A 26,108-nucleotide genomic window follows, 5' to 3' on the forward strand; every position below is an offset into this window, starting at 1 on the left:
CATATCCAGTGCCCTCTGTGCCACCCTAGAAAAAGCACAGCCTGCTATGGAAGACAATAGCACAGTAAAATTCAAGGCTGTCACAATTAATTGCATGTTTATTCAAAATCTAATTAAAATCATTTTGTTTAATTAATTCAACAAAACTGATGAACTTGAGCCAGTGATACCAACTTCTCAAAGTCTGATAGTTATCCAGCGTCTCCCACCTGCCACCCTCTTGCAGATTAGCACCCCCCAGGTAACCCCACTATCCCCTAGGGGGCACTTTCACCCACTTTGCGAACCACTGGGCTTGCGACTCATCCATGTGGCTGACAGTACCTCCCCCAAGAAATGTTGGTGACCATTCTGTGACACTCCGTGAACTCAGCATAATGGCTGGAGAAGCATTTCAGGCCCTGGGATGCAGGCTTCAGCTGTGGTTCCAGGCTGCCCCCCCCCCACACTCATACAGCTGCCCACACTGTACAACATGGTTGTCATCCTGGTAGGGAGACCTTTGGAGGCAGCAGCAAGGAGAGCTCAGTGACAATGATTTTGTGGGAGGGGGGAAAGACCCCACCCCAGGATTTTGCAGTCTAGGTTCTTGCTCATTTATATGCCATCTCCCCTTCAGCAAAGTGGTTCTCCAGCCCCACTGCTGTCTGGACAATCACACTGCCTCAAAGGAAGGAGGGATGTTTCCTTTCGTAGGTGGAAGAAATTGCAATATTTATTGTGAACTCATAAGCATCTTGCTTGCTTCCCCATTTCCTTCACAGAAGGCAAGATCAACTGCGTGCCTCTTGCTTGCCTGAGCAATGTCAGGTGAAAGGGAAATTAAGCTTTCTATTACAGGGAACTAATGATCAGCCATGTGACACTGAGGGGAGCCTCTTTTGTGGAAAAGGCTCCTGGCCTCGGGAAAAGACATTTGGAATCCATTTCAGTTCGCTGTGGTGAAGATCCTTAGTTCTCAGGGGAGTATATGCTCATTCTGACACACATCTCCCCTATTTTTTATTTGTTTTAATCCAAAATTCAGTCTTATATATACAGTACTTTTATGCAGAGGTTTAAAATGCATTTTATCTCCCCTCCCCCTCCCCCATGGACTAACTCAGCAAATTCTGTTTTGTTCATGTAATCACCTCCTTTTTGTCTGCTATGGAATAAGCAAGGCAATCCCTCTTATGAGTAATCCTGAGCATTTTTAAAGGTCCAACAGGGTACTGGATGCAATACACCACATGCAAGATGTTTGCAAGTAGCTTCTAGTCTTTTACATCAGACAGACAGGGCTGGGATTTTGCTGTGGTATGTTTAGGTGGTGTGGGCGTCTCAAGGACTGGCTCCAGACATGCCCTGGCCCCCACCCCAACAGCTGCATTCCATGGTCACAATATTGCCTGCAGTGTTGAAGAGAGAACTCTGGAGTGCCGCTTTTAGAGCATTTCCTCACACTGTCTTCAGGAACATCGCACAGAATTCACAACTGCACAGACATTGCATTGAAGTTTGCCTCTTGGGTCATACACAATTTTATCGCCTCCCGCAAGAATACTTATGTGCCAATGCAGATCTTGTTATGTATATTGAGGGGAACAAAACAAAACCAGGTTTTACTTTGCAGACTTTTGAACTATGCAGGGTTATTGATCAAGCAGGCTAAGGATCCTGTGTGGTTCTAAACTTTGCTAGCAAAGCCAAATTTCCTGCCATCTCCCGTCATTTGTATGATTTCTTTTCTGAGACCAGATATGCCAAGAAGTATGGGACACACACCTTCCTGTGCGTTTCGGGGTTGAGAGCTGGGAATGGAGCCTCAGGGTTTGGGGAGAGCATACCTTTTCAGTGGGCAAAATAGGGGGGGGTGGCTATCTTGCTGTCCCAGAGGGTAGCTGAGGGTTACATCTGGAGACTAAGAGCCATGACAGCGGACTCTGGTTTGATCTGGCGTTGTGTATAGGTGTTTATGCTAATCTTTAAATCCCCAAATGACTTATTCCCCAAATATATGAGAGGCCACCTCCTTTCCTACAGATTCCCTTGGGAATTAAGATCCGCAGAGAGGGCCCTCCCGGTAGTTCCACTTTCCTCAGAAGCTCCAGGGGGCTGGTGGCCAGGAGAGGGTCTTCTCTGCGGCAGGTCCTAAGTTGCAGAATCCCCTCCCCACAGAAGGTGTCTGGCACATTCACTACAGAGTCTTGTTTTGTTTCTGGAATGTTGAAGCCTCATCTCTTCACATTGTCATTTGACATCTGAGGGGTACGTGCGCGTGTTCAGGATCCACCCTGCACCTGGTACTGTGATCTTTTTAAACTGTTCTTAATTCTAAATTGTTTTAAGCCAATTTGGGACATGCTTGTGAAGGACGAGTAATCAATTTACTATTTGTTGTTGTTGTTGTTTTGTTGATGATGATCTGTTATTTCTTTTGTCCTTCATAACTGCATTATCAAATGATGTTTTTCCATAGGAGTCCATGAGAAGAGGGCGGCTGCCAGTCATGTACCTTTGCTTTAATATATTTGGTGAATGGAAGCCAAGCGTCAGAAAAGTTGCCCTTCATTTTCTGATAGGATGTGTTCTTTCTTATGGGGGGGGGAGTTATCCACGGGGCCTTTGCCTGCAGCAGTAGACACCAACCACTGAACCCCTCCCCAGACTGGCCATTCCTTGCAAACCAGCTGCTCTGCATGCATTCCAGTGCCTTTCCATAGCATTAGGGCAGAGCATGCATGACTGAGATTACTGCAGATCTGTTGCAGCGTTTAACTTTCTGGGAATCCTGGCATAATCGGTAGATTTTAAGCAGGATAAATAATTTGCATTTGATATAAGGTTGTGTATTGGTTTGGATCCTTGTTGGAAGTACACAGGATCTGTGATCGGATGGACAATTTCAAAAGCAGATGCGTTTCGACAGCTGGATCAATAATTCACATTCTAATGCTCTCAGGATAGATATTTATCTGATTCACCCGCCTTTTTTCTTAGTCATTTCATAGAGTGGATAAAGAATTGTCAAGGGAGAGCATAAAATGAAGCTTCCTGAGAACCCCTCTTATTTCAACATACCTGAAAAAGCTAGTTTATGGGAAATTGATAAGCGCCGATAACACATGTTAATGACAGAATATCCACACAACCAGATGCATTGCTAAATTTTCTCTGAGTGTTTGCTATTTTTAAATAGGAACTTTTTGTGCTTGGTTCTTGGAAGGTGTAGATGCATTTTTAATGTAAAAAAACAAAAACCCTTTTAATATGCATGCATATTATGCTTGCTGTGCAAATTGTAGCTCCATTTGTTAATTATTGTAAAGTTCCTTTGCCTCTTTGTGGAAGCTTCATTAGTGAATTTTTGTAGCCATAAGAGGGAGTCTTGATCTAAATTGTTTCTAGTAAACACATGGGGAGGGGGAGGGGAGAGGAAACAACAGATTCCTTCAAGGGAGTTTGATTTTTTTTTTTTAATGGAGTGCAAATGTGGATAGTTACTTGCAGCTTCTGTTTGGTCTTTGGTATAAGTCAAACCTCCTTGGAACTGTTCCCTGCCCGCTCACCCCCAACTTTATGTCAAATTATATCTGGAATTTGCTGTCAGGTGTACACAGCCTCTCTCCATCTACCCTCCCCTCTTTAAACGGTGTTTTATTTAAGGGTCTCTTTTGTGCTCTGCGTAGCTGAGTTTGGTGGGAAGAATACTGAGGGCCTGAAAGAGTTTTTTCCGCCCCCTCTTGAAGGTTAAGTGGACGTGGTGGGCCGTGGGTCTGCAGCAGCACAATGCAGAGTGACAGTGCTTTAAACATTTTTTTTGCAAGGTTGTTCTCATGCTGTCTGGAAATGCGGAGAGGAAGGGGGGGGACAGAGATGCCTTTTCTGCTCTTGCAGACAAGAAAAGAGAGAGCCACCTGTCACTGCAAAAGTGCAGGTGAGGGTTCTTGTAGCCCTATAAGTGTATGGAGAAGAAAGAGAGGAGGGACTGAAAGGGCTTGGTAATACTAGCCCTGGCCTTGCTTCTTCAGTAGCTATGATGACTCGCTCTCCTCCCCCCCCCACCCCGTCCTTGTTTCCTCCCAGCTTTGAGCTGCAATGAGAATGACGGGGACCACTTGGACCGAGACCAGCAATACCCCAGCAACCAGAAAACGAAGCGCATGAGGACATCGTTCAAACACCACCAATTGCGGACAATGAAGTCTTATTTTGCTATTAACCACAATCCGGATGCCAAGGACTTGAAACAGCTTGCTCAGAAAACAGGCTTGACCAAGAGGGTTCTCCAGGTAAGAGAGGATGTGGGGTCTTCTGTGTCATCTGGAGGTGCGTAGGAGGTTCGAATCTGCCATGGTGCAAGTTTGGTAACTTCTCTTCAAAACCTCTGAAGGGTTTGCAAAAATTGTGCTGTCCGGCCAAGATTCCTGGCATCATCCGTTCCTTAACTGCAGGCAGGTTGATCAAGCCATTTTGATATACTCCTGTATATGGGGAGTGAACTCCCATTCACGGGTTCATGGATATGGGCTCCCAAAGTGAAGCCCCTGTGACTCACAACAATTCTGTGAATGCCTTTTGTTGTAGCTGAGAGATTAAAGATGTGTCCTGTGTTTGCCTGATGCGTGAACTGCGGTGCTTTTGGAGTGTTGCAAGAGGTAGAAGCCACAGCTGTGGAAATAATACCTTGTAGGTTCTGGCAATACTAACCCCTGTGTGTGCTCTGTGCTGATGCTTGTCTGCCTACTGCCATTGTGATGCTTGCTTTTCCAAAACGTATCTGTGGTGCACCATCAGGAGAATGTTCCCAAGGCAAACTGGGTTGTGCCTGCACTGTCTTGCACTTGGGGGGGGGGGGGTCGACAGCAGTGCCTCAGAGGAGAAAGGATATTTAGTTAAGGCACTGCCAGCTTGTTTGCAGGATCCTTTGGCACTGCCTCTTTGAAGCTGCAGCTTCTGGCTTTTGCCAGCTGACCCCATCATTTCAAAAATGCTGTCAACTGCCTGCACCCGATGATCTCTAGCAAACTTGCAGCATTTGTGTGCGTGGGGGTGGGGGGGGGGTGGCATTGCAGGCTGACTTGTGAGACAGGCCCATGATGCAAATTTGCAGATTAGTTATTTCAATTTATAGCTTGCCTTTCATCAATGAAAGGTTTGCAAAGCAGGGAGCAACAATTTTAAAAAGCTATCACAAGGTTAAAAGTATCTGCAATAAAGCACGATATTAAACAGCGCGTGCTCTCTCTTTCTCTCATGCTAATTTACGATTTACTAGCAGCCTCATACCTGAAGATGCTTGGAAATTAGAAATAAATAAAAAAGCAGAGCAGTTTTGAAAGCAGCATGAAGCTCTGCCACTGGGCAGCAGATCTAGGGCCCACCACAAATGACCTGGGGCTGCTAACAACACCCCTCATGACTGCCACTTTGCATTTCTGTTAGAAATAGTGCGGCAGCAAGGACCTGTGCTGGTAGTGATTCAGTTAGGCCTCTCCTGCTGTCACTTGCCATGTTGACAGACAGTGGTGCCTCTGCCTGCAGGAGCAGAGTGTGTCGCAGCTGCTGGTGTTCGCCTATGCTGCCCCACAGAGCCAGGTGCTGCCCAAGAAACCCAGCGCTGGGCTCTCAGCTACGTCGCTGTAGCTGCACACGCCAGGCTTCGCCCTTGTTCTGGATTGCCTCATGCTTAGCGTAGCTGCTACCTGCCCCAAACCATGCGCAGCGCAGCACCAATATCACAGTTTGTGACCTGCAGTTCATCCACAAACATGAACCAGAAAAGTTTGAAAACGTTGTTTTGTCACCAGCAGCCCCTGTGTCTAAGGGGATTCTAGATGAGGAGAGGTGACTTTTGGGCTGGGCGATTGCTGATGTTTCAAGTCCATCAGGATGCAGATTATGCCACCTGGGAGCGTGTTTTTTCTTCTCCCTAGGGAAGGGAGTGTCCCCCACCCAGGGCTAGTTCTGAGTTCAATGATTTTGTGGTCAGGAGGTGGCAACCACCTAGGAGGAGAACCTGTGGGTCAGCCCACTGTGGTGGGGCTTGGAGCTTGTCTGCATGTGGTCAGCTGGGCTGGAGATTTGTAGAGTCTTCCCTGATGCAGCAGCAGAAATGTGTGCTGCTTGTATGGTGCACTTACATGCAAGATTTGGAAAGGCAGGACGTTCCATATTGTTGGCACCAGTGCATGTAATCTGGTGCCCTGGCGATGTTTTGGGTGACAGCTGCCATCAAAGCAACAGAGGCAGCTGCTTTATACTGAGTTAAGTCACTGGTCCATCTTTCTCAGTATTGAGATATCTGCACTGACGGATAGCAGCTCTACCAGGGCTTCAGGCAGAATCCTTTCCCCACTTTCCCCTTGAATTTAACTTCCCTACCCAGTGAGCCATGGTCCTTCACACCAGCCTCAGCCATCAGGGCCAATGGACAGGAGTCATGGGAGCTGTAGCCTGCGAATGGGTAGAGGGCACCAGGGTGGCAGAAGCTGGCCTAGACTCAGTGATGTTCAGGAGGGTGAGCACATTGGATCCAGCTATGGGGGCAGGAATAATGATGACATTTGCTAAAGCAGCTGATGGATTACATCCTCCTTGAACAGCAAGTAGGTGAAGTGATAATGAGGCTTTCAAGTTTTGCTATTGCCTGTGATATATTAGCATAGAGGAAGTAATGATAAAACCAGCTTAGTATTATATGATGCTCGTCCAATCTCAATAAATTGAGCATTTTGTTTTGTGCTGCTGTTGCTTGGTGACCAGTGACCCTACTTGGAGGTGTAGCTATGAGGACTGTCCTGATGAGCTCTCGCACCTCAGAAAATAACCACTAACTCACTGCATGAGTTGAATTGCTCCCGGCTCTCATACAGAAAAAGCAGAAACAGATTTCGCCTTCTTGTGTGTTGCTTCTGCCGAACATGAGTGGGAAGCTTTATGTTTCTGTCTAATATTTTGTTTACCAGCTTGCTGTTAGGCTCAAAATTGATCAGGATCCTTTCCTGTGTCTCTCTGGGTGGTTTGCTGTTGACCACCAAGGTGTTTCCAATTCCCAATGGTCTAACTATGGCAATAGAGACTGCCTGCCCATGAGGCGGTGAGGCAACCGCCCTGGACAGCCGGATCCAGAGGAGTGGCTGATCTGACCTCCGAGGAACACGATACCCACTGTTGCTGCCATGGTAGCAGCGACAACATATGCCAAATCTGCCCCCTCCACAGCAACAAATAGGATGTGATGCTGGTCTCCTCCCACCCCTAGAGAGGAAATGGCAAGGGCTGCCCTCTGGGGTCTCCTGGGGTCTTTGCCCACCTGATGTGATTCAGAGAAGACCCCTTTCCCACTGTGACGGCCCTTGACTCCCAGTTCAGACTGCCGGGTAAGACTGATTTGATCCTCGCTGCCCTGTTCTCGACACAGATCTTCACTCACTCATCCTTCCTGGATGAGAGGGGGCATTTAGTGGTTTGCCTCAGGCACCAAAATGTCTTAGGCCTGTATAGCAACAACCAACAAACTTACCTTCTCTATAAATTAGGCTGCTGGGTTGAAAACTGGGAGTGGATTGTTGTGTGAAAGGACCCGTGGAATTGGTTTTGGTACTGATTGCAAATTCCTGGGCTGACCATGTGCATGCACAGAGACATCCTGCTCCTCAGTTCCTTGCCTAGGTCCACCCAGCTGAAGAACTCTTATTCCTCTGGCTGCAGTTGGTGGGTAGCAGCAGAGTTTCAGTGTAAAACAAAACAAACAAAACAAAACAAGATTGAACAAGCCTGAAGCCCTCTCACCCCTGTTGCACTGGGTGCTGAGCTACTGCTAATCTAGCTCTCTGTTTTCAGAGTCAACCAGTGGTGCTATTTTACTCTACAGAAGGTTAAAGTTTCAAGACTTCCTGGGGAGGTGAAATTTTGAAGATTTTTAAGTAGAAGTTGAGTGGCCATCTGTCATGGATGCTTTAGTTGAGGTGCCTGCACTGCAGGGGGGGGGGTTGGACCAGATGACCCCCAGGGTCCTTTCTAACCCTACAATCCCTTCCCCAACACCATCACCATATATATATATATATATATATATATATATATATATATATATATAGATGATGCTGTGGTCTAAACCACTGAGCCTCTTGAGCAGGTCAGCGGTTCAAATCCCTGTGACGGGGTGAGCTGCTGTCGCTCTGCTCCAGCTCCTGCCAAACTAGCAGTTCAAAAACACACCAGTGTAAGTAGATAAATAGATACCGCTGCGGCAGGAAGGTAAACAGTGCTTCCATGTGCTCTGGCACTTGTCACAGTGTCCCGTTGCACCAGAAGCGGTTTAGTCCTGCTGGCCACATGACCCGGAAAGCTGTCTGTGGACAAACGCTGGCTCCCTCGGCCTGAAAGCGAGGTGAGCACCGCAACCCCATAGACTGGACTTAACCTTTACCCCCCCTCTCTCCACACACACACACACACACACACACACACACACACACACACAAGCAATGTGTAAACTTTATTAGATTTCCTCTGAAAAGGGCAAATCTGAATTAAATTGGGTAGAAACGCAGGATGTTTGCATGTTTCTGGACACTGCAAAAGCCTTTCAGGTGTTAGTCGCACCAATTTCACAGCGAACACCTGCCTTGAAGCACTCAAAAGGGATAGCGAGGTAACAGAGGATGGAACCCTGAGCACCACCTGCACATTTATGAAATAAAATATCACATTTGCAGAAACAGATCCTGTTTAGTCAACCTGCTTTGGTGCATCAGTTTTCCCGATGAATTGCGACTGCCTTATCCTGGAGTCCAAAGTCTGAATTTGCTGCCTGGGTGGATGTCCAGGGCACTCCACTCTTGCAGGAATGAGCAGAGCGTGTAAATGCAGCAAGGCTGGCTCACTGCATTTCGAAGTAAGTGAAGCCGTCTGCATCGGAAAAGGAGGACTAGTAAGACCACTAATTCCGAAGTCTAAAATTAATCAACCGCCTCACTTCTTGTCATCCTGAGCAAACACAAGATGCCTGGAGGAACACAGGAAACTGCCATGGGAGCCGACCTCTCGGGGTGGAGGTCCCCTTGCCACCCTGCCCCTCCATAAAATACTTGAGGCCCCCGACACAGTTGATGGGCATTGCCATTCAAATGGTGTGTGTGTGTGTATTGTGCCATGTGATTGATTGTGTGGGGGCAGGGCTTACCTGCCTCCCCAATATTTTATTCAGGTTGGCACCCCTGGAAGCTGCCTTGCGCCAAGTGAGGCCTGCTGATGTAATGAGCCCAGGGTACCACGCAGTCTCTCCTTGCCAGGCGATGAACCTGAGACCTTCTGCGGGCACAGCTGAGCTCTTCTGCCGCTGAGGTGCATCCCTTCTGCAGGCAGGAAAGTGAACAGAATTCACTGTGGCAGATGTGCAGGCTATGTTTTAATGGCAACCATCCACAAGAGTAGATGATGGTACAGAATTTAGGAATCTGTTTGTGCTAAGGAGATCAGTTAATAAGTAAGAGGAATTTAGACGTGGAAAGGCACGACTCGAGGGGAGGTTGAGCTGAAAAAATGTAAGAGCATTGCAATACCATATACAGCTCTTTAATGGGCAGAATTCAGCTTCTGTCATTTACCAAACCCTCCCCAAATTGTCAAACAGGGATGGTACAAAGAAAGGCAAGCGTGCATCTGAAAATTATGGATACTTTGCCTATGGGACTGTTCTAATCTTCTACCAACTAGCTATTCAGAGGCTCAGCCTCCAGGAATTTAGATAACCATTTTAAAAGCCATTCATGTTAGTGGTTATCCTGTGGTGATGAGTTCCACAAGTCAGTTTTGTATGAGATGTGAGGAGCAGATTTGGATCCAACTTGTATGTGTGCCTCTGGCTTTGGTGCAGGGGGGTGGGCAAGAGCAAGGAAAGTCACCTGTGTGGAACAGGAAATCCTGTCTCTTGGATTTGGAGACTCTCTCTGCCCTGTTCCCACCAGTTTGCCTTCTGGGTGATCCCATCTCTGCCCTGAAGCCAGTTCTGGCACTGGGGCTCCCCAGCTGCCTCCTGCCCCCCAGGCCTAATTCACCATCACAAGAGGCCCCTTTGCAAAGGGATTGTGGTGCTTAGGGTACATTATATTTAGAAAAATTATAAATTGGAAAAACCCTAAACATCTCCAAGCAGTGTACAAGTGTATATAAAATGTGACTGACTCCCCACGAACCAATTAAAAATGAATATACATAAAGTATCATTAAAAATAAAGGTAAAATCAATAAAGCAAACATTAGCTATGTCCTGGCTTTTGACACCACCTTGACGGGCATCTGCCAGAGAGTCTGGTCTCAACCTTTGCCCTCCAGAATTCTCCCTCTCCTTTCCTCTACGGTCTGTGATGATGGCTGTCATTGTGTGCTGGAAAGCTCTGCTGGTTGTGCTGAAAACAGTCTGCAAGCCTTTTCCAAGGGACATGGTGGTTTAGCTTGCATCATTTTAGTTTTATTTATTCGTTTAGAAAATTTATAAAACTGCATGCTCAAAAATAAATAAGTAAATCTCCAAGCAGTGTGCAAGCCCAGTTGTATACACTGCCTGCACTGGGGACTCTGCCATCTATATTGCCTCCCTGTCTTCCATAGTGTTGATGTTGCCAGGTATGGGAAGCAGGTTCTGGGGTGTTGAGTTCAAGTGACCCATCAGCACAAAAGAATTAAGCCCTGCTAGAAGTTTCCTTTTGGCAGGGGTCAGGCTGATATGCACAAATATGTGACCAACTCACTTGCTTATGGTTGATATCACTTACGTAGAGGGTGTGTGTGGTTTTTTTTTTTGGGGGGGGGGTGATATGTTTTATTTGTTTTCTAGAATTTGAGGTGTGCAAGTTAAAAAGGAATTCCTGCTTCTGATGATTTACTGCTTCCTGTAATCCTTCCTGTATTCCTGGACAGCCGTTACTGCCAGTCAGTGTTGGGAATACTGGTATATCAGTGTTTTGGACTCCAGTATTTCTGTGCCCCCCCAGCCAGTTTTCTGCACCAGTTTTCTGGGTGCGTGTAAAGAAGTAGAGGCAGCCAGGTTTCTGAACATGTGCAGAGTGCCTTTGTTTCATGAGTGAGCCCAGTAGACCCACTGGAGGAGGTTAGGGGCCTCCTGAACCACAGACGTCTGTGTTTTTAGAAGCAGCCGCAGAATTCTCTCTCCTGAGGGTGCGACCATGGAAGACAGAAAGGCAGGATACAGATGACATGCAGATATGTTTAGATTAAGTTTGTAAAGTTGATACAGATAACAAATTAATAGTTAAATAACAATAATAACGATGAGAGTTACAAATTGCAATATAAATAAAGATATAAGAAATGACGAACGCGGGTGGTGGGAAGTCACGTAGGTGTAATATTTATGTTTGTATTTGTGTAGTGCATTTGTATTGTCGGTATTTGAATGGTTGTATTTGTAATGTTGTGTGTGCATTATTAATAAAAAAATAAAATTAAGAAAGAAAGAAAGAAAGAAACAAAGAAACAAAGAAAGACAGGAAAGGGCAGCATTTTGCCCAGTGGGATAAAATCTGGTTTGGTTAGGACAGGGCCTTCAGCTAGGCCAGGCCAGGCCAGTAGTGGAGCAGGGACATGACAGAGCACCATTATTTATTCCACAGCAGGGGTGTGCATTTGCCAATGTTTGGCATGCCAAGTAAGAGAGAGAGAGAGAAAGCCACCCAACTAACTGTGTGGAAAGAGAGGTGGATTGCATATATTAGCAAGGGTTAAAGCGAGCAAATAAAAGTGGCGAAGTCCTTTCAACAGGGACCAACCAGAATGCCCACAATATAGCGAGCAAGGTTCTGAGTCCAACAAAATTCTTCATCAGGTTAGATGCTAAGCAAAGTGCTGTGTGTGTGTGTGTGTGTGTGAGTGAGAGAGAGAGAGAGAGAGAGAGAGAGATGGAATAACTTCTGCACTTTGAAGGGGCATTATTATTACAGCAAAAGCTTCCGTGGGCCAGTGGCCTCCTCCTCCTCAGATGCCTGCAGTGCCATTTTCACTTGTTAGAGGCATATACTCATAGGGATGTTAGAAACGGAAAACATTAGCTGTGAGGTGAGGGGGAAATGAAATGCAAACCCATAACTGGGTTAAACTGAAAACATATGTAAAATAGTTACCGTGTCCATTCATGAAGTGGCACTGACGATAACGCAAATATCTTGGCATTGGTCGATTGACTCCCCTCCTGTAGTAGGATTAAATCCTGTACTTTCTGGTGAGTTTTCCACTGGGAGTTTCTGTTGGAAGTTCCTTTGCTCAGAAATGACTTCATAAAGATCCTGTGTGGTTGACATGTTCGTTCTGCTGGTTTCTGGGTATCACCCTCTCTGGTATCAGATGTGCGTCCATTTATTCTTTGGTGTGGAGAGTGTGACCAGATTGTCCTGTGTGGAATTTGGAAGGGAACTTCTGGCAGATGGTGGCGCACAGTGCCTGGAAGATCGGATACATAGAGAAAAAGCAAGAAGCAAAGATAACAAATCCATACACTTGAATTCATTTACACTGACATTTTAGGGGATCAGGGGTGTGTGTGTTGCAATCGATTCTGTAGCACTGGGTACAGAAGGCAGCTAGCAAATCCAGAATATTCCTAAGTGTAATAATGTGTAGTATTAACAGCTGCATAATTATACAAACCTGGAGAAAGTATATTTACGGTTGCCTATTAATGTATACACTGCACAGTATTCAGAACTTGAATTGCCTTGGCGTAGAATTATGTTTTGTTTTGTACGTAAAGGAAAGACAGTCATGGCTTAGGGCGGTGGTTTAATGGGAAGACTCATAAACCAGTCAGGGTGAATATGCATTGTTTTATAACCACTTCACTAAAAAATTGAAAAGATGCTCAACAAAGACCAGGCATAGTCTGACTTCCACAGAAATTTTGTGCAAGCCAACCAGGATGAAAGCTCAATAAACAGGTCACCTCCTGGATGAACCATACAAATGGATAAAAATGTTCTGAAATTCGTTCCACAAATCTTAGCATTAAAATAAACAACAATTGCCACTTTCATGCTGCGTGGGAGACATGAAACTGACTTAGACTGATTGAGACCCCTAGTTCATCTTGGCTCTGACTGGCAGCAGCTGCCTCCGCCATACCTCCTGCTGCTTAGATGCTTTCTGTTTGGAGGTACCAGGGAATCCACCTGGCGCCTTCTGAATGCAAAGCAGATCCTCTGCCTCTGCGCTATGGCCCCCGTGAAGACCCCATTCCAGCAATAAGCATCTAATGATTCCATTAAAGCGGTTTCTCGGCTGCCTTTCCACTTCCTGCAGAAGTGCTCAAGGGGACTGACACACTGGGGCCTGACGACAGTCAGACCATGATGAAACAATTAACTAAAAGGCAACAAGCAGTTCCCCGAGAAGCCGCAAAACATGTGAAGGACCCAAGCTTTATTTTATTTTTAAATTGCATTTTCATCCCACCTCCCCCCCCAGCTCACATTGTCTTACATGGTTCTCCTCCCCCTGATCATGTAATTTCCACAACAACTTTGTGAGGCAGATTAGGGTGAGGGACAGTAACTGGCCCAAGGTCACCCAAAGTGAGCTTCATGGCTGAGTTGGGGGGGATTTGAACCCTGAGCTCCCAGGTCCTAGGTAAAGGGCCCCCTGACCATTTGGTCCAGTTGCGGACGACTCTGGGGTTCCTGCGCTCATCTCGCTTTATTGGCCAAGGGAGCCGGTGTACAGCTTCTGGGTCATGTGGCCAGCATGACTAAGCCACTTCTGGCAAACCAGAGCAGCGCATGGAAACGCTGTTTACCTTCCCGCCAGAGCGGTACCTATTTATCTACTTGCACTTTGATGTGCTTTCAAACTGCTAGATTGGCAGGAGAAGGGACCGAGCAACGGGAAGCTCACCCAGTCATGGGATTCGAACCGCCAACCTTCTGATGGGCAAGTCCTAGGCTCTGTGGTTTAACCCACAGTGCCACCCGCGTCCCTCCTAGGTCCTAGTCCAGCACTATAACCACTGGCCCTCAAGAAAAGTGGCAACAGTGAGGTATCTAACAGTAGGCATGGAATTCTTTTTTTACTTAATGGAGGCAGGGGTTGTTGTTGAAGGGCAATACTGGGAGGCAACAATTGTTGGGTCTTGATGATGCAAACCTCTCATTGATAGCCTAGGAAGCGCCCCCCCCCCGGTCCATGCTGGACAGCAAACCAAAGGGTATTTCCCCAGAGCTGCCTGCAGATGACAGGGATCTAACTTGCGGCCTCCTGTGTTCAAGGCAGCAGCTCAGGTCTACAAGGTTTATCAGGGTGGAGAGAGTCTTCTATGGGGAGACTGGCAGCCTTCAGCCTTTCCAGACCATGAAAGAGACCCAGGTAATACAGCAGCCAGCCCTGAGCTGAAAGGGCTCTGTGGTGCAATTCTTTGAAAATATTCACATCTGGCAGGTTTGCAAATGATGAAGAGTTTGCTTTGTGCTTTTTGCTTGGAATCAGTTGGGTCTTGGAGCATGTTGATAATGGCAATGGCTATCAGAGGCAGGGCGTAATTGTTTTGGGATTTTTCAGCAGGAAAGCCTGGGAACGTTTCGGCTAGAGGCTCCATGGCTGCTTCGGCCCTTAAGGGGGGCTGGGATCTGATTGGTCCAGTTTGGAGGCATGCGGGTCTCCCTGACAAACAAGACGATAAAGCCGCCAGTAATCAGATGTCCTTGCGATATCTTAAGTAGAGCTGTCTGCACCTGGGGAGAGGCCTGTCTAGTCCCACATCGTGTTCTCACAGTGACCAAAGAGGCGCCTCTGGGAAATGAAAAGGAGGACCTGAGAGCAAGGTCACTCTCCCTTCCCTGTGCCAGTTTCCAGCAGCTGGTATTCAGAAGCGCAGCTGCTTCCGGCTGTGGAGGCAGAGCAGAGCCACCATGGCCAAAAGCCCTTGATAGCAAGTCCACTTATGGTCATCTTTAGTCAAAAAGGACATGGCAGGACACTCATCCCTCGGGTTGAAGTAGCTTCAGGTTGAGCGCTTTCGGGTTGTGCTCCACGGCGACCCAGAACTAACGGAGCACGTTACTTACAGGTTTCACAGCTCATGCATGCACAGACGGTCAAAATGACGTCACACACATGCGCGGAAGCGGCGAAACGTGACCCACGCATGTGCAGACGCACAGTCGTGGGTTACGTTCGCTTCAGGATGCAAATGGGGCTCCGGAACAGATCCTGTTCGCATCCTGAGGTACCCCTGTATAGAAGTGGAAATGAAAGAGGAAAAGATAACTGGAAGGATCAGCAACTGGAACACCTTCCGTGCTTGGAGAGGCTCAGCACTGGATCACAGAATTGTCAAGTGGGAAGGAATCCCCAAGGGACATTTAACCCCAACACACAGGAATCACCGATAAATAATCCCTCACAGGGTAGCCATCCAATCTCTGCTTCAAAATCTCCAGTGAAAGAGAGTCCCCCACCTTTGAGAAACTGTTTACCGTATTTTTCGCTCTATAACACGCACCCGACCATAACACGCACGTAGTTTTTAGAGGAGGAAAATCCGTAGGCATGCCACCCGTAGGCATTCCCTCCATAACACGCACAGACATTTCCCCTTACTTTCTAGGAGGAAAAAAGTGAGTGTTATGGTGCAAAAAATACGGTAGTTTAGAGGGGGAGGCAATTAAAGGGGAAGCATATTTGAACTGTAAGGTTATGCTTCACTTCCTCTCTCAAAGGAACATAAGAAGAACTCCTGCTGGGTCAACAGAAGGTCTGTCTAGTGGGGCATCCTGTTCTCTCACTGGACCACCAGGCAGGGCCAGCCCACCCCACCCAGGAAGCATGGTCCACAGGGGCAGCAGAACTGTCCTCTAAGGCAGGCACGTCCAGCTCCCAAGAGACTGGGATCTACTCCCAGTATTAAAAAACTGGCAGTGATCTACCCACAGGCATTGGAGGGAGGAGGAGCATGCCTGGGGTGGGTGGATTGCCCAGAGTTGTTGAGCTCTCCCCCCATAACTTTTTCTACATGATAAGGATCCCACGATCTACCAGGATCAGCTGGGGATCTACTGGTAGATTGCAATCTACTGGTTGGACATCCCTGCTCTAAGGGAGACATCCTTGTGTGTCATGCTGCTGTTAAGGCCAGGAGCAGCAGCAGGCAACAAAGTTAAGCCTAGAAATTACAAGATTTGGGGCAAACAATTCACCAAATGTCTTTATGTAGTTCATTGAGAAAATTAATGTAAATAAACGAATTGTCCCCGCAAACAACAGAGCCTTTGATTCCAAGCGTCATAAGAATGTCCTGTTATTGCTCAGCAGATAAGTGCAGCAAAGAAGTAAGAATTTAAATGCAAACCATAATGCAAAACAAAATATACTATATCTCCCAAAAAACCCAGTTTACTTCAAGATGTTATTTATTCACTTTCTTATTAGCTTCTTCTATATCCTACTTTATTCCATCATGGAACCCAAGGCAGTGTACAGGTGTGGCTCCCAGGTGACCACCCAACCCAGGCACTGACCACTCCCAGACCTTCTCGGCTTTAGCAAGGTGATGGTTTTAGGTAGCTTTAAACCATCACCTGGGGATGACTTCCTGGACCTGAGCTTTCAGCCTTGCCTTTACCTGAAATGTTTTTTGGATAGTGATGGGCATATGTCTCTGGGGTGTTCCTAAGCGGAGCAGGGAGGCCTTCTTAGTGGATATTCGTTGGATGCTGAATTGTATATTATTTGGACACCGGCCAGAGTTTGCAAGGGGGTTCATGGCAGAATGTGTAGTCAGATGGGACAGAATGTGTTTACAATTTCAGGATAGTGGATGCTGTGACTTATTCCTTCTTCCTCTCCTGTTTTGCTTCCTTGTTTCTTGTCTAGAAAGAAAGACAGAATACACATATGAAATAATAAACCAATTATACCACCAAGGCAATTATTTTCTCTTCAAGGATTTCTGTTTCATGCAATTCTGTGGTGTCCTCTTGTCTTTCATATTTTTCCCAATGAAGATGCATATTTCTTTGTGAACGGAAAGGAGATTTCAGGGGGCCAAAAGTTGTTCTGTATCTCCCCCCCTCCCCCCGGACAGTATTAACTTAAGGATTTCAGCCTATGATAGTTTGTGACTCCAGAATTGTATGGGGAGTTTTTCTGAAATAATGATATGTTGGTCTCAGTTCATAATCCCCATAGTTGGTGAGGCTCATTTGACAACAAGAAACCGAGCCTTTAGAATCCCTGGCCCAGTCCTGTGGAATTGCTCTGCCGACAGAGATTTGGCAGGCGCCTTCTGCGCCAACCTTTTAAATGCCTGCAGAAAACTTTAACATTCTGTTAGGCTTATGCACGCAATGAAGAATATATATTTGCATAATAGTTAGCTGATTTTGGATTATAAAAACCTTATTAGGTTTTTATTGCATGGTTTTACATATACTTGTTGTTGTAATCTGTTCTGATATATTTTATGAATAGCACTATATATTTCATAGATATGTAAATAAATGTTCTTTTTTGTTGTTGCTTTTTTAAAAATGCAAGCCAGGGCCCCTTTGGGCGTTAGGGTCCTTCTGCCTATCAGTGGATGAGGTGCAGCTTCTCTAGCCATTCATGTTTGCACATCATGTGAACAATGACACCCTCCTCATTATGCTGTCGTGTATCATTTCCCCCATTCATTCTGGACCTACCCAGGGGGACTTCAGGCTTTCAATATTTGAAGGAGAGTTTCAAATGCAAACTGGAAATTTTAGGTTTGTGGATTTTAAGTGTTTATCCCAGTGAAGCAAACTCACCGCTAACAAAATAATAATAATAATAATTCATGGACTTTTGATGGGGGGGGGGGGAGTGCATTGAAAAAAGAGGAATGAAAGAATGACTAAAGATAATGCATGTTAAAAAATCCTGCCAGCAAATCAGGCAGAAGCTCAATGTCCTATAACTGCCTCATAAACAAAACAGAATGAGCTGTCAATAGAGCCTGGACACCCCCCCCCAATCTAACCACCATGTGAACTTTGTGCAAGCAAAAGTCTGGAGGAGCCCTGTTTCTGCAGAAAACCCCATAAATCAAAAAGCTGTGGAACTAGTAGCTTGGATTAATATTTGTCAGGAATTGGGATATGGGACGGCACTTTGACACTGCATAAGGCTTTAATGTGTGAGTGGTCCTGAACTGCCATGTGCAACTGTCTCCAGACCCCCTCACTGTCTAGGGATGTCCAATTAAAAATTAGATGTAGGGATTCTGGATCTGTGAGCCTTGCCTCTCCATCCAATGTCTTGCAATTTACTCCGAGCGCAAGGCCAGCGTTCCAGCTCTGCTTCTCCATGAGAATAGAAAAAACAACCACCTGGCTTTATGCATTCTGATCTTAGAACTTTGAACGTGTGGATTTCCATACTCCCGGACCTGGCATTTTACACAGACTTTGCTAGTCTAACTGTGAATTTTATTAAGCACAAAAGGAAGCAGGGGAAACAAGCAAAAGGTCAAGAGAGATTACAAAATAAACCAGAGCACTATGGTTATAAAATGTGACAAATCTTGGCCTGTTCACCAACAATACAGTATTTCTGGTCTACTTCTACCTAGGCAGCGACTGAGTCCTCAGAAAAACTTTTGATAAAGTCCCTCGCAATAAGTAAACCTAGCAGTCATGAGATAGGAGGGTCAGAAACTGAGGCTATATAACTTATTCGTAAATGCTTTGCCCAGGGCCATTCGGCTGCTGCCTTTATTACACACCTTTAGGTGTCAGGCAAAAACATTCCTCTTCAACCAGGTCTTTGGCTGATTAATATCCTACTTTTAAATGGGTTTGTGGAAAGAGGTATGTGTGGGGGTACTGTTTTGTTTTTTTCTTGAATTTTTTAAATATTGTATTTAAATCTTGTATTTTTATGTCGTGAAATCTACCCTGAGATATATGGATGAAGGGTGGTATGCTTAACGAACAAACAAACAATTAAATAACCAACCAATCAATCAATCTGGAGTCAGGGGTGGCCAAGTCTGTGGATGACTCAAAAATTATTTAGGGTTGCAAAATCCATTACTGGATGGTGAGGCTCTCCAAATGGATGTCTCCAAACTGGGAATATTGCAAATGAGGATGAATAGGGGTAGCTAACTTGTAGCGCTCCAGATGTTCGTGAACCTTGACTTCCATGCAGATGTAGGCCAACAACTAATCCAGAATGTGGCAGCCAGAATGGTGACTGGGAGCAGCCGCCAAGACCACATAACACCGGTCTTGAAAGACCTACAATGGCCCCCAGTACGATTCCGAGCACAATTCAAAGTGTTGGTGCTGACCTTTAAAGCCCTAAACGGCCTTGGTCCAGTATACCCGAAGGAGCGTCTCCACCCCCATCGTTCTGCCCGGACACTGAGGTCCAGTGCCAAGGGCCTTCTGGCAGTTCCCTCACTGCGAGAAGCCAAGTTACAGGGAACCAGGCAGAGGGCCTTCTCGGTAGTGGCACCTGCCCTGTGGAACGCCCTCCCACCAGATGTCAAAGAGAACAACAACTACCTGACATTTAGAAGACATCTGAAGGCAGCCCTGTTTAGGGAAGCTTTTAATGTTTAATAGGTTATTGTATTTTAGTGTTCTGTTGGAAGTTGCCCAGAGTGGCTGGGGAAACACAGCCAGATGGGCGGGGTATAAATAAATAAATAAATAAATAATAATAATAATAATAATAATAATAATAATAATAATTATTATTATTATTATTATTATTATTATTATTAACAACATCTGGAGGACTTTGAATTTCTCACCTCTGGGCAATGGGAGAAGTTTTAAAAAGTTGATGGGGTGGGAATCAATCATGACAGAAATTTATAAAATGACATATGATGTGAGGAAAGTTAACAGAGAAGGTTCTCCACCCCCCACCCCATTTTCCCCATAATACAAGAACTCAGGATCAGCCAATGAAATAGTTTGTTTATGGAATTTGCTCTTGCAGAATATTGCAAAATGGCAACTGCTATCTGCTGGTTTCCGCTGCAAGCCTGGTGGAATGAACTCTGGGTCCCAAATGCGCCACCTAGCTTGTCATGCCAGTCTGCACAAAGATTCTGTCAGCTGACCCCACCTCTGGGCCAATCCTGGTGCACCTGGCCCTATAAAATCCTTTCCTCTCTGAGATGATTCTTCCAGCCTCCTGCGCCCTCTGCTTGGGTGTTGGCTTCCATCATGACCTTTCTCTGCCTCTGGCCCTCAGAAGCTTTTATCCTGCTCTGAACCCTGACCCGGCCCTCATCCTGCCTTGTGCTGGACCCAGGGCCAGATTTAGGTTTGATGAGGCCCTCAGCTACTGAAGGTAATGGGGCCTTGATATGTCCAGCTGTCCTTTGCCAACAACAATCGCTGCTGCTTTTTGTGTTGAATATATTCTATATGGTAATTTATGGTCCGAATAGGTATCTAAAGCCATCTTATTTGTTTTTTTATCTTATATTTTGGACATCCAGGTTTTTTTTCCCCCTTTAAATTTTTTGGGGCCCCCAAGAGGGTGGTGCCCTAAGCTACAGCTTGTTTAGCTTATATGTAAATCCGGCACTGGCTGGACTACATGCTCACATCTAACCCATCCTGAGGCCTGACACTGTGTAAAATGTGCTGCAGGAGAGACAGACCTTTGGTCTGATCTGGTACAGCCTCTTCTGTTTATGCCTGTGGGATAGCTCAGTTGGTAGAACATGAGACTCTTAATGCCAGGATCAGGGGCCGAGCCGCATGTAGGACGGAAAGATTCCTGCATCACAGGCTGTTGCGCTAGATGACCCTTGCGCTCCCTTCCAATTTTATGATTCTGTGATTGACATATGGTGAGAGCCAGTGTGGTGTAGTGGTAAGAGTGTTGGACTGGGGAGAGTGAGTAAAGGGTAAAAGGACCCCTGAGCATTAGGTCCAGTCGTGGCCGACTCTGGGGTTGCGGCACTCATCTCGCTTTATTGGCTGTAGGAGCCGGCGTACAGCTTCCGGGTCATGTGGCCAGCAGGACTAAGCCGCTTCTGGCGAACCAGAGCAGCGAACGGAAACGCCACTTACCTTCCCCACCAGAGTGATACCTATTGATCTACTTGCACTTTGACATGCTTTCGAACTGCTAGGTTGGCAGGAGCAGGGACCAAGCAATGGGAGCTCATCCCATCGCGGGGATTCGAACTGCCGACCTTCCGATCGGCAAGTCCTAGGCTCTGTGGTTTAACCCACAGCACCACCCACGTCCCCAGGGGAGAGTGAGACCCAGGTTCAAATCCCGCACTCAGCCCTGAAGCTCACTGGGTGACCTGGGGTCAGTCCTGCTCTCTCAGCCTAACCTCCCTCACAGCGTTGTTGTGAGGATAAAATGGGGAGAGGGAGGAACTGTGTATGCCACTTTGAGCTCCCTGAAGGAAAAGTGAGATATAAAGATAATTATAAAATACAACAACAGCCTGGCTGCTGGAGGAGTTTAGGTCAGCTTCCTGATCCTTACTCACAGTGGCCAGCCAGGTGGCTATGCAAAGCATGAAGGCAGGTCGCGAGTGCGAGAGCCCTGGAGCCTCTTGTGCCTCCTGGCAAGTTGCATCCCTCTGGTACTGGAGCCAGCACACAGCCATCGTGATTGGCAGCCGTGGGTAGTTACTGCTGGCGGCCACCACTTTCTCCTGTGGGAGGGAGTTCCCCAGTCTAAACTGTGTGCTGCATGAAAAGTCTTGAATCTTTCATCATTCAGCTGGATTGGATGTCCCCAACTTCTGGTGTTCTGAGAGACGTAGGAAAAGGTTTGCAGAGCCACTTTCTCTGCATTGTGTGTAATTTTATGCACGTCCATCATTCCCCCTCTTCCTTGCTTTTTCTCGGAACTAAAAACCTCACGTATTGTGACTGTTCTTCCTAGAGTGTCACTTCTTGAGGCTGAACTTTTCTGAATCTTTTCAAACTCTGCAGTCTCCTTTCTGAGGCAAGCTGACCAGAACTGAACAAAAGCTGTTTGTATAAAGGCATTATGATATCGGCAGTTTAATTTCCAGTCCCTTTCCTGATGACCTCTAACATGGAATCTGCCTTTTCCACAGCTGCTGCACATTGGGTCAAAATATTCATCCAGCTGGTGGGTTTTCTTGCTGTGGCAGCAAAAACAGCACCTTAAAGACTTAAGAGAATTATTGTGGAATAGGTTTTTGTGGCTTAATACCCACATGATCAGGTGCATGGATATACTTGGAAACTTTGTAGGGCCTGGTGAGAAACTCTGTGCGCTGTTGAAGTGACCTGGAGTTCGTTTTACTAGTTCAGGAAGGCTTTGTGCTGGCAGCTGATGCTCTAGGGAAGCTGTTGTTTCAGTGGTGAAGCCTGGTAGACTTACATCGGAGCTGGAGGCTCCACTGCTTAGTTTTTATTATTACCGTATTTTTTGCTCTATAAGACTCACTTTTCCCCTCCTAAAAAGTAAGGGGAAATGTGTGTGCGTCTTATGGAGCGAATGCAGGCTGCGCAGGTATCCCAGAAGCCAGAACAGCAAGAGGGATTGCTGCTTTCACTGCACAGCGATCTCTTTTGCTGTTCTGGCTTCTGAGATTCAGAATATTTTTTTTCTTGTTTTCCTCCTCCAAAAACTAGGTGCGTCTTGTGGTCTGGTGTGTCTTATAGAGCGAAAAATACGGTAATTCTTTTATTTGCAGATTTGACAAAGAAAGGAAGAGAAATAAGAAACTTATAATAATACTACTAATAATACTGATGCTGATGTATATTTTAATCTTCAAGTTTATTGCTGATTTTATTTTATTTTTTTGGAAATTTTAAAGAGCTGTCTTTCCTGATGATTTTATTGTTCTTTTTGTAAATTGTTAGGTGGTTTTTTACAATCACATGGAGTAAATTGAATGATAATAATAATAATATACAGATAATACTAACTTAAACAACAACAACAAAAAGCCACCATCAGTTCACATTACGGATACAGTAGCCACGAGTGCATGCATCTTAAATTCAATATTAATGCAGTTAGTTCCTCAGATCATTGTGTAATAGAAGATGGACACCTGTCCTTCCAGGCTTCAAAGTATAACTCACTTAGCAACCATAAGGGCTTGCAAAGTCCGCACTTATTGTCTTGCTGTTAATCCCCATAAGTACAGGAATATAATTTAAAAGTGTACACCTGCAATTATCAAGGGTTTTGCCAATGCAAAATTGGCAAATACAACAACCTCAGGCCAGAAGGAATGCGTCATGTGCCTGCGCTTTCTCAGCATTACACTTCCAACATCTGTCTATGTTGGACACGGCCTTCTTAAACAAACATCGTGGCTCCACCCCTGCCTGGTTCTCAGCCAGGTCCTGTTCCAGGCAGGTCCTTGCCCCCTCCCCCAAGAAGCCTCCGGCCGGGCACTTTGCCAGCAGCCCTGACACTCTGCCTTGGCTTGCAGCCTCTTTCCTTCCTGTGGTCCTGGGGTGGCAAACTGGTGCGTGGGTGTCTCACAGCTGGCCATGAATCCAGGCGTCAAGACCTCTGGTCCTGGGCCAGGGATGTCAGGATCCAACAGTTCCTCAGGTTTTGCTGACGGTGTGGCTGGAGGGAGATCTGCTGAGGGGTCCTTGTCCCCTTGGTCTTCTGAGTGGAGGTCTAAGCAGGGCTGAATCCTGACCTTTGCTCCAAGCTCGCAGCATCCTATTCTGGGCACCTGCAGGGATGGCGCTACAGCAGGTGAGGGGGCAGGTCAGCAGCTCTTTCCATTGGCAAGCCAAAACAGGGCCTTGGAGGCTCTGGCACCAGGAACCCACTGCCAGAGCACCCTGTTTGAGACCTCCCAGTGCTTTACCAATGCTCTTCACTGCAGATCATTCCAGGCCTGTCCAGTGGTGTAGTGCGTGAAGACACTGGGGTGGTTGCACGAGGTGCAAAATTTGTAGGGGTGCAGCTTGGGCAACAAATGTGTCCCCACCTCCAAACCACTCCTGGAGCGGCCTGCCTTTCGTCCCCGACTGCTGAGGAAGGAAATGTCAGCATCCCTCCTTCCAGCCCAAGAGAAGAGGCGGCTGTGAGTGTGTGAGTGGGTGAGCCCCACGTTTGGGAGCTGAAGCTTTAAGCAGGGGCATTCCTGCCATAGGTCAGCTGGAGAAGCACTCTCACTATTCGCAGGGACCAGGCAAGCCTTGCAGTCTAGCTGTGGTCAGTCCCTGGGCTGGACGCAGCATCTTCGGGGGAAGGGGGGACGTTGGCCTCTCAGCTCCTGGAGGCACCTCCAAAAAGTGGTTTGGGGGAGATTATGCTTCAGATCATCTAGGGCTCCAGAGATGCTTGGATCGGGTCTCCTCTGAATGCCAAGTCTGAAGGCGCAGAACAACGTAGATTTTCACATTATGGTACCAGGGAAGCACTTTGTCTTTTGTAGAAGTGTTTGCTACATCCCAAGGCATTTGGTTTCCGGGCATGGGCATAGCCAAGATTTTTGTTGGGGGGGGCAAGCCTTTTGTTGGGGAGGGGTGCACAGCGTCATTTAGTTATGCATTTTTATTGATTTTATTGATTTAGGTGGGGGCAGCTGCCCCTGCCTGTCCCCTGGCTACACCCATGTTTCAGGCCAGGAAAAGATGAGAGTGATCGACTTTTCTCCACTGCACCTGGAATGTGTGTCATTTTTTGCCACCACCCTAATAAGAGAGCTTTTGCATACGGGCCTGTGGGATGCCCACTCTGCCACTCACCTGCTTACCCTGGCATCTCATCACATGATGGGATTTCCCTCAGCCTGCTTAAGCGCCATCAGGGTTTAGTAGAACATCTCAGTAACGATATTGTTACTTAAAGGTGGGACTCTGCCCTGCAGCCGTCCTTTGTGCCTTAAGACAGTTGCCCCACCAGTTGGGGATGAAATGCTTTGGGGTAAAGGTAAAGGTAAAGGTACCCCTGCCCGAACGGGCCAGTCTTGACAGACTCTGGGGTTTGTGCGCCCATCTCACTCAAGAGGCCGGGGGCCAGCGCTGTCCGGAGACACTTCCGGGTCACGTGGCCAGCGTGACAAAGCTGCATCTGGCGAGCCAGCGCAGCACACAGAACGCCGTTTACCTTCCCGCTGGTAAGCGGTACCTATTTATCTACTTGCACCCGGGGGTGCTTTCGAACTGCTAGGTTGGCAGGCGCTGGGACCGAGCAGCGGGAGCGCACCCCGCCGCGGAGATTCGAACCGCCGACCTTTCGATCGGCAAGCCCTAGGCGCTGAGGCTTTTATCCACAGCGCCACCCGCGTCCCAATACCTTTAGATGTGCCTAAAGGTAGCATTGCTGCAGAAATAGAAATTTATTACGGTCCAGGCCCCGGGCATTCTCTTCCCATTGCTAATGCTGTGACTGATAGCTGTAGAATATGCAGCAGGATTAGCAATCAAAATAGGAATCTTCTTCCTTGAGGATAAAAGGCTGTGGCTTCATTTCAGCCTTTGAATAAATATTTTGTTCATTGTGGGTTTGGTAATTGAGGCTAAGCAGATCTCATTTAGAAGCGTATTAATGGTGTTTTGCAGTTGGATATGTGCCAGTTTTGGTTGATAGATTCTTGCTGTGGTAGTTAAAGGCCCTCTGTTTCAGGTGCCTGGGTAGCTTTCACAGGTATGAGGAAACAGGAGAGAGGACACTTTAGGGTATGCAAATACATCTGTGCCCAAAGTGGTTTTGCAGGAGTCCAGTGGAGCCCTGCTGTGCTGTCACCTTCCCAACAGCAGCTTCTGCAGAAAGAAGGCAGCGGTGAGGCAGGATTGTGTGGAAGGACTAGACTGGTTCTGCTGGTGCATGTGTGTAGCCCCAGCTTTGCCCCTGCTGTGGTAATTGGCATAAGGCAGAAATTACAAAATGTACAATACAGATGAATATGCTTTAGCAGCAATTTGCTTTCTTGCAAATCCAGACATTGTTGGATACTGAAAAAGATGGTTTTATCATTGAACAAATTCAGCATGCATGTGCTAAGTATACAGAGTTGAATGCTGCAGCTATGATTGCTGTAGTAGTAGTAGTAGTAGTAGTAGTAGTAGTAATAATAATAATAATGATAATAATAATAATAATTTTATTTATACCCCGTCGATCTGGCTGTGTTTCCCCAGCCACTCTGG

General features: G+C 46.6%; 1 protein-coding gene across 2 annotated transcripts in view; it reads left to right on the plus strand.

Moving 5' to 3' along the window:
- LHX2 (LIM homeobox 2) overlaps positions 1-26,108 on the plus strand; it is a 58,823-nt gene that overhangs the window by 26,771 nt on the left and 5,944 nt on the right. For both annotated transcript variants that reach the window (XM_082208957.1, XM_082208958.1), the window contains exon 4: positions 4,069-4,274. In XM_082208957.1, coding sequence (XP_082065083.1) covers positions 4,069-4,274 — 206 coding nt within the window. The remainder of the gene's footprint in view (positions 1-4,068; positions 4,275-26,108) is intronic.

The sequence above is a fragment of the Podarcis vaucheri genome, assembly GCF_965113315.1.
Source record: "Podarcis vaucheri genome assembly, chromosome: Z".
NCBI classification, from domain to species: domain Eukaryota; kingdom Metazoa; phylum Chordata; class Lepidosauria; order Squamata; family Lacertidae; genus Podarcis; species Podarcis vaucheri.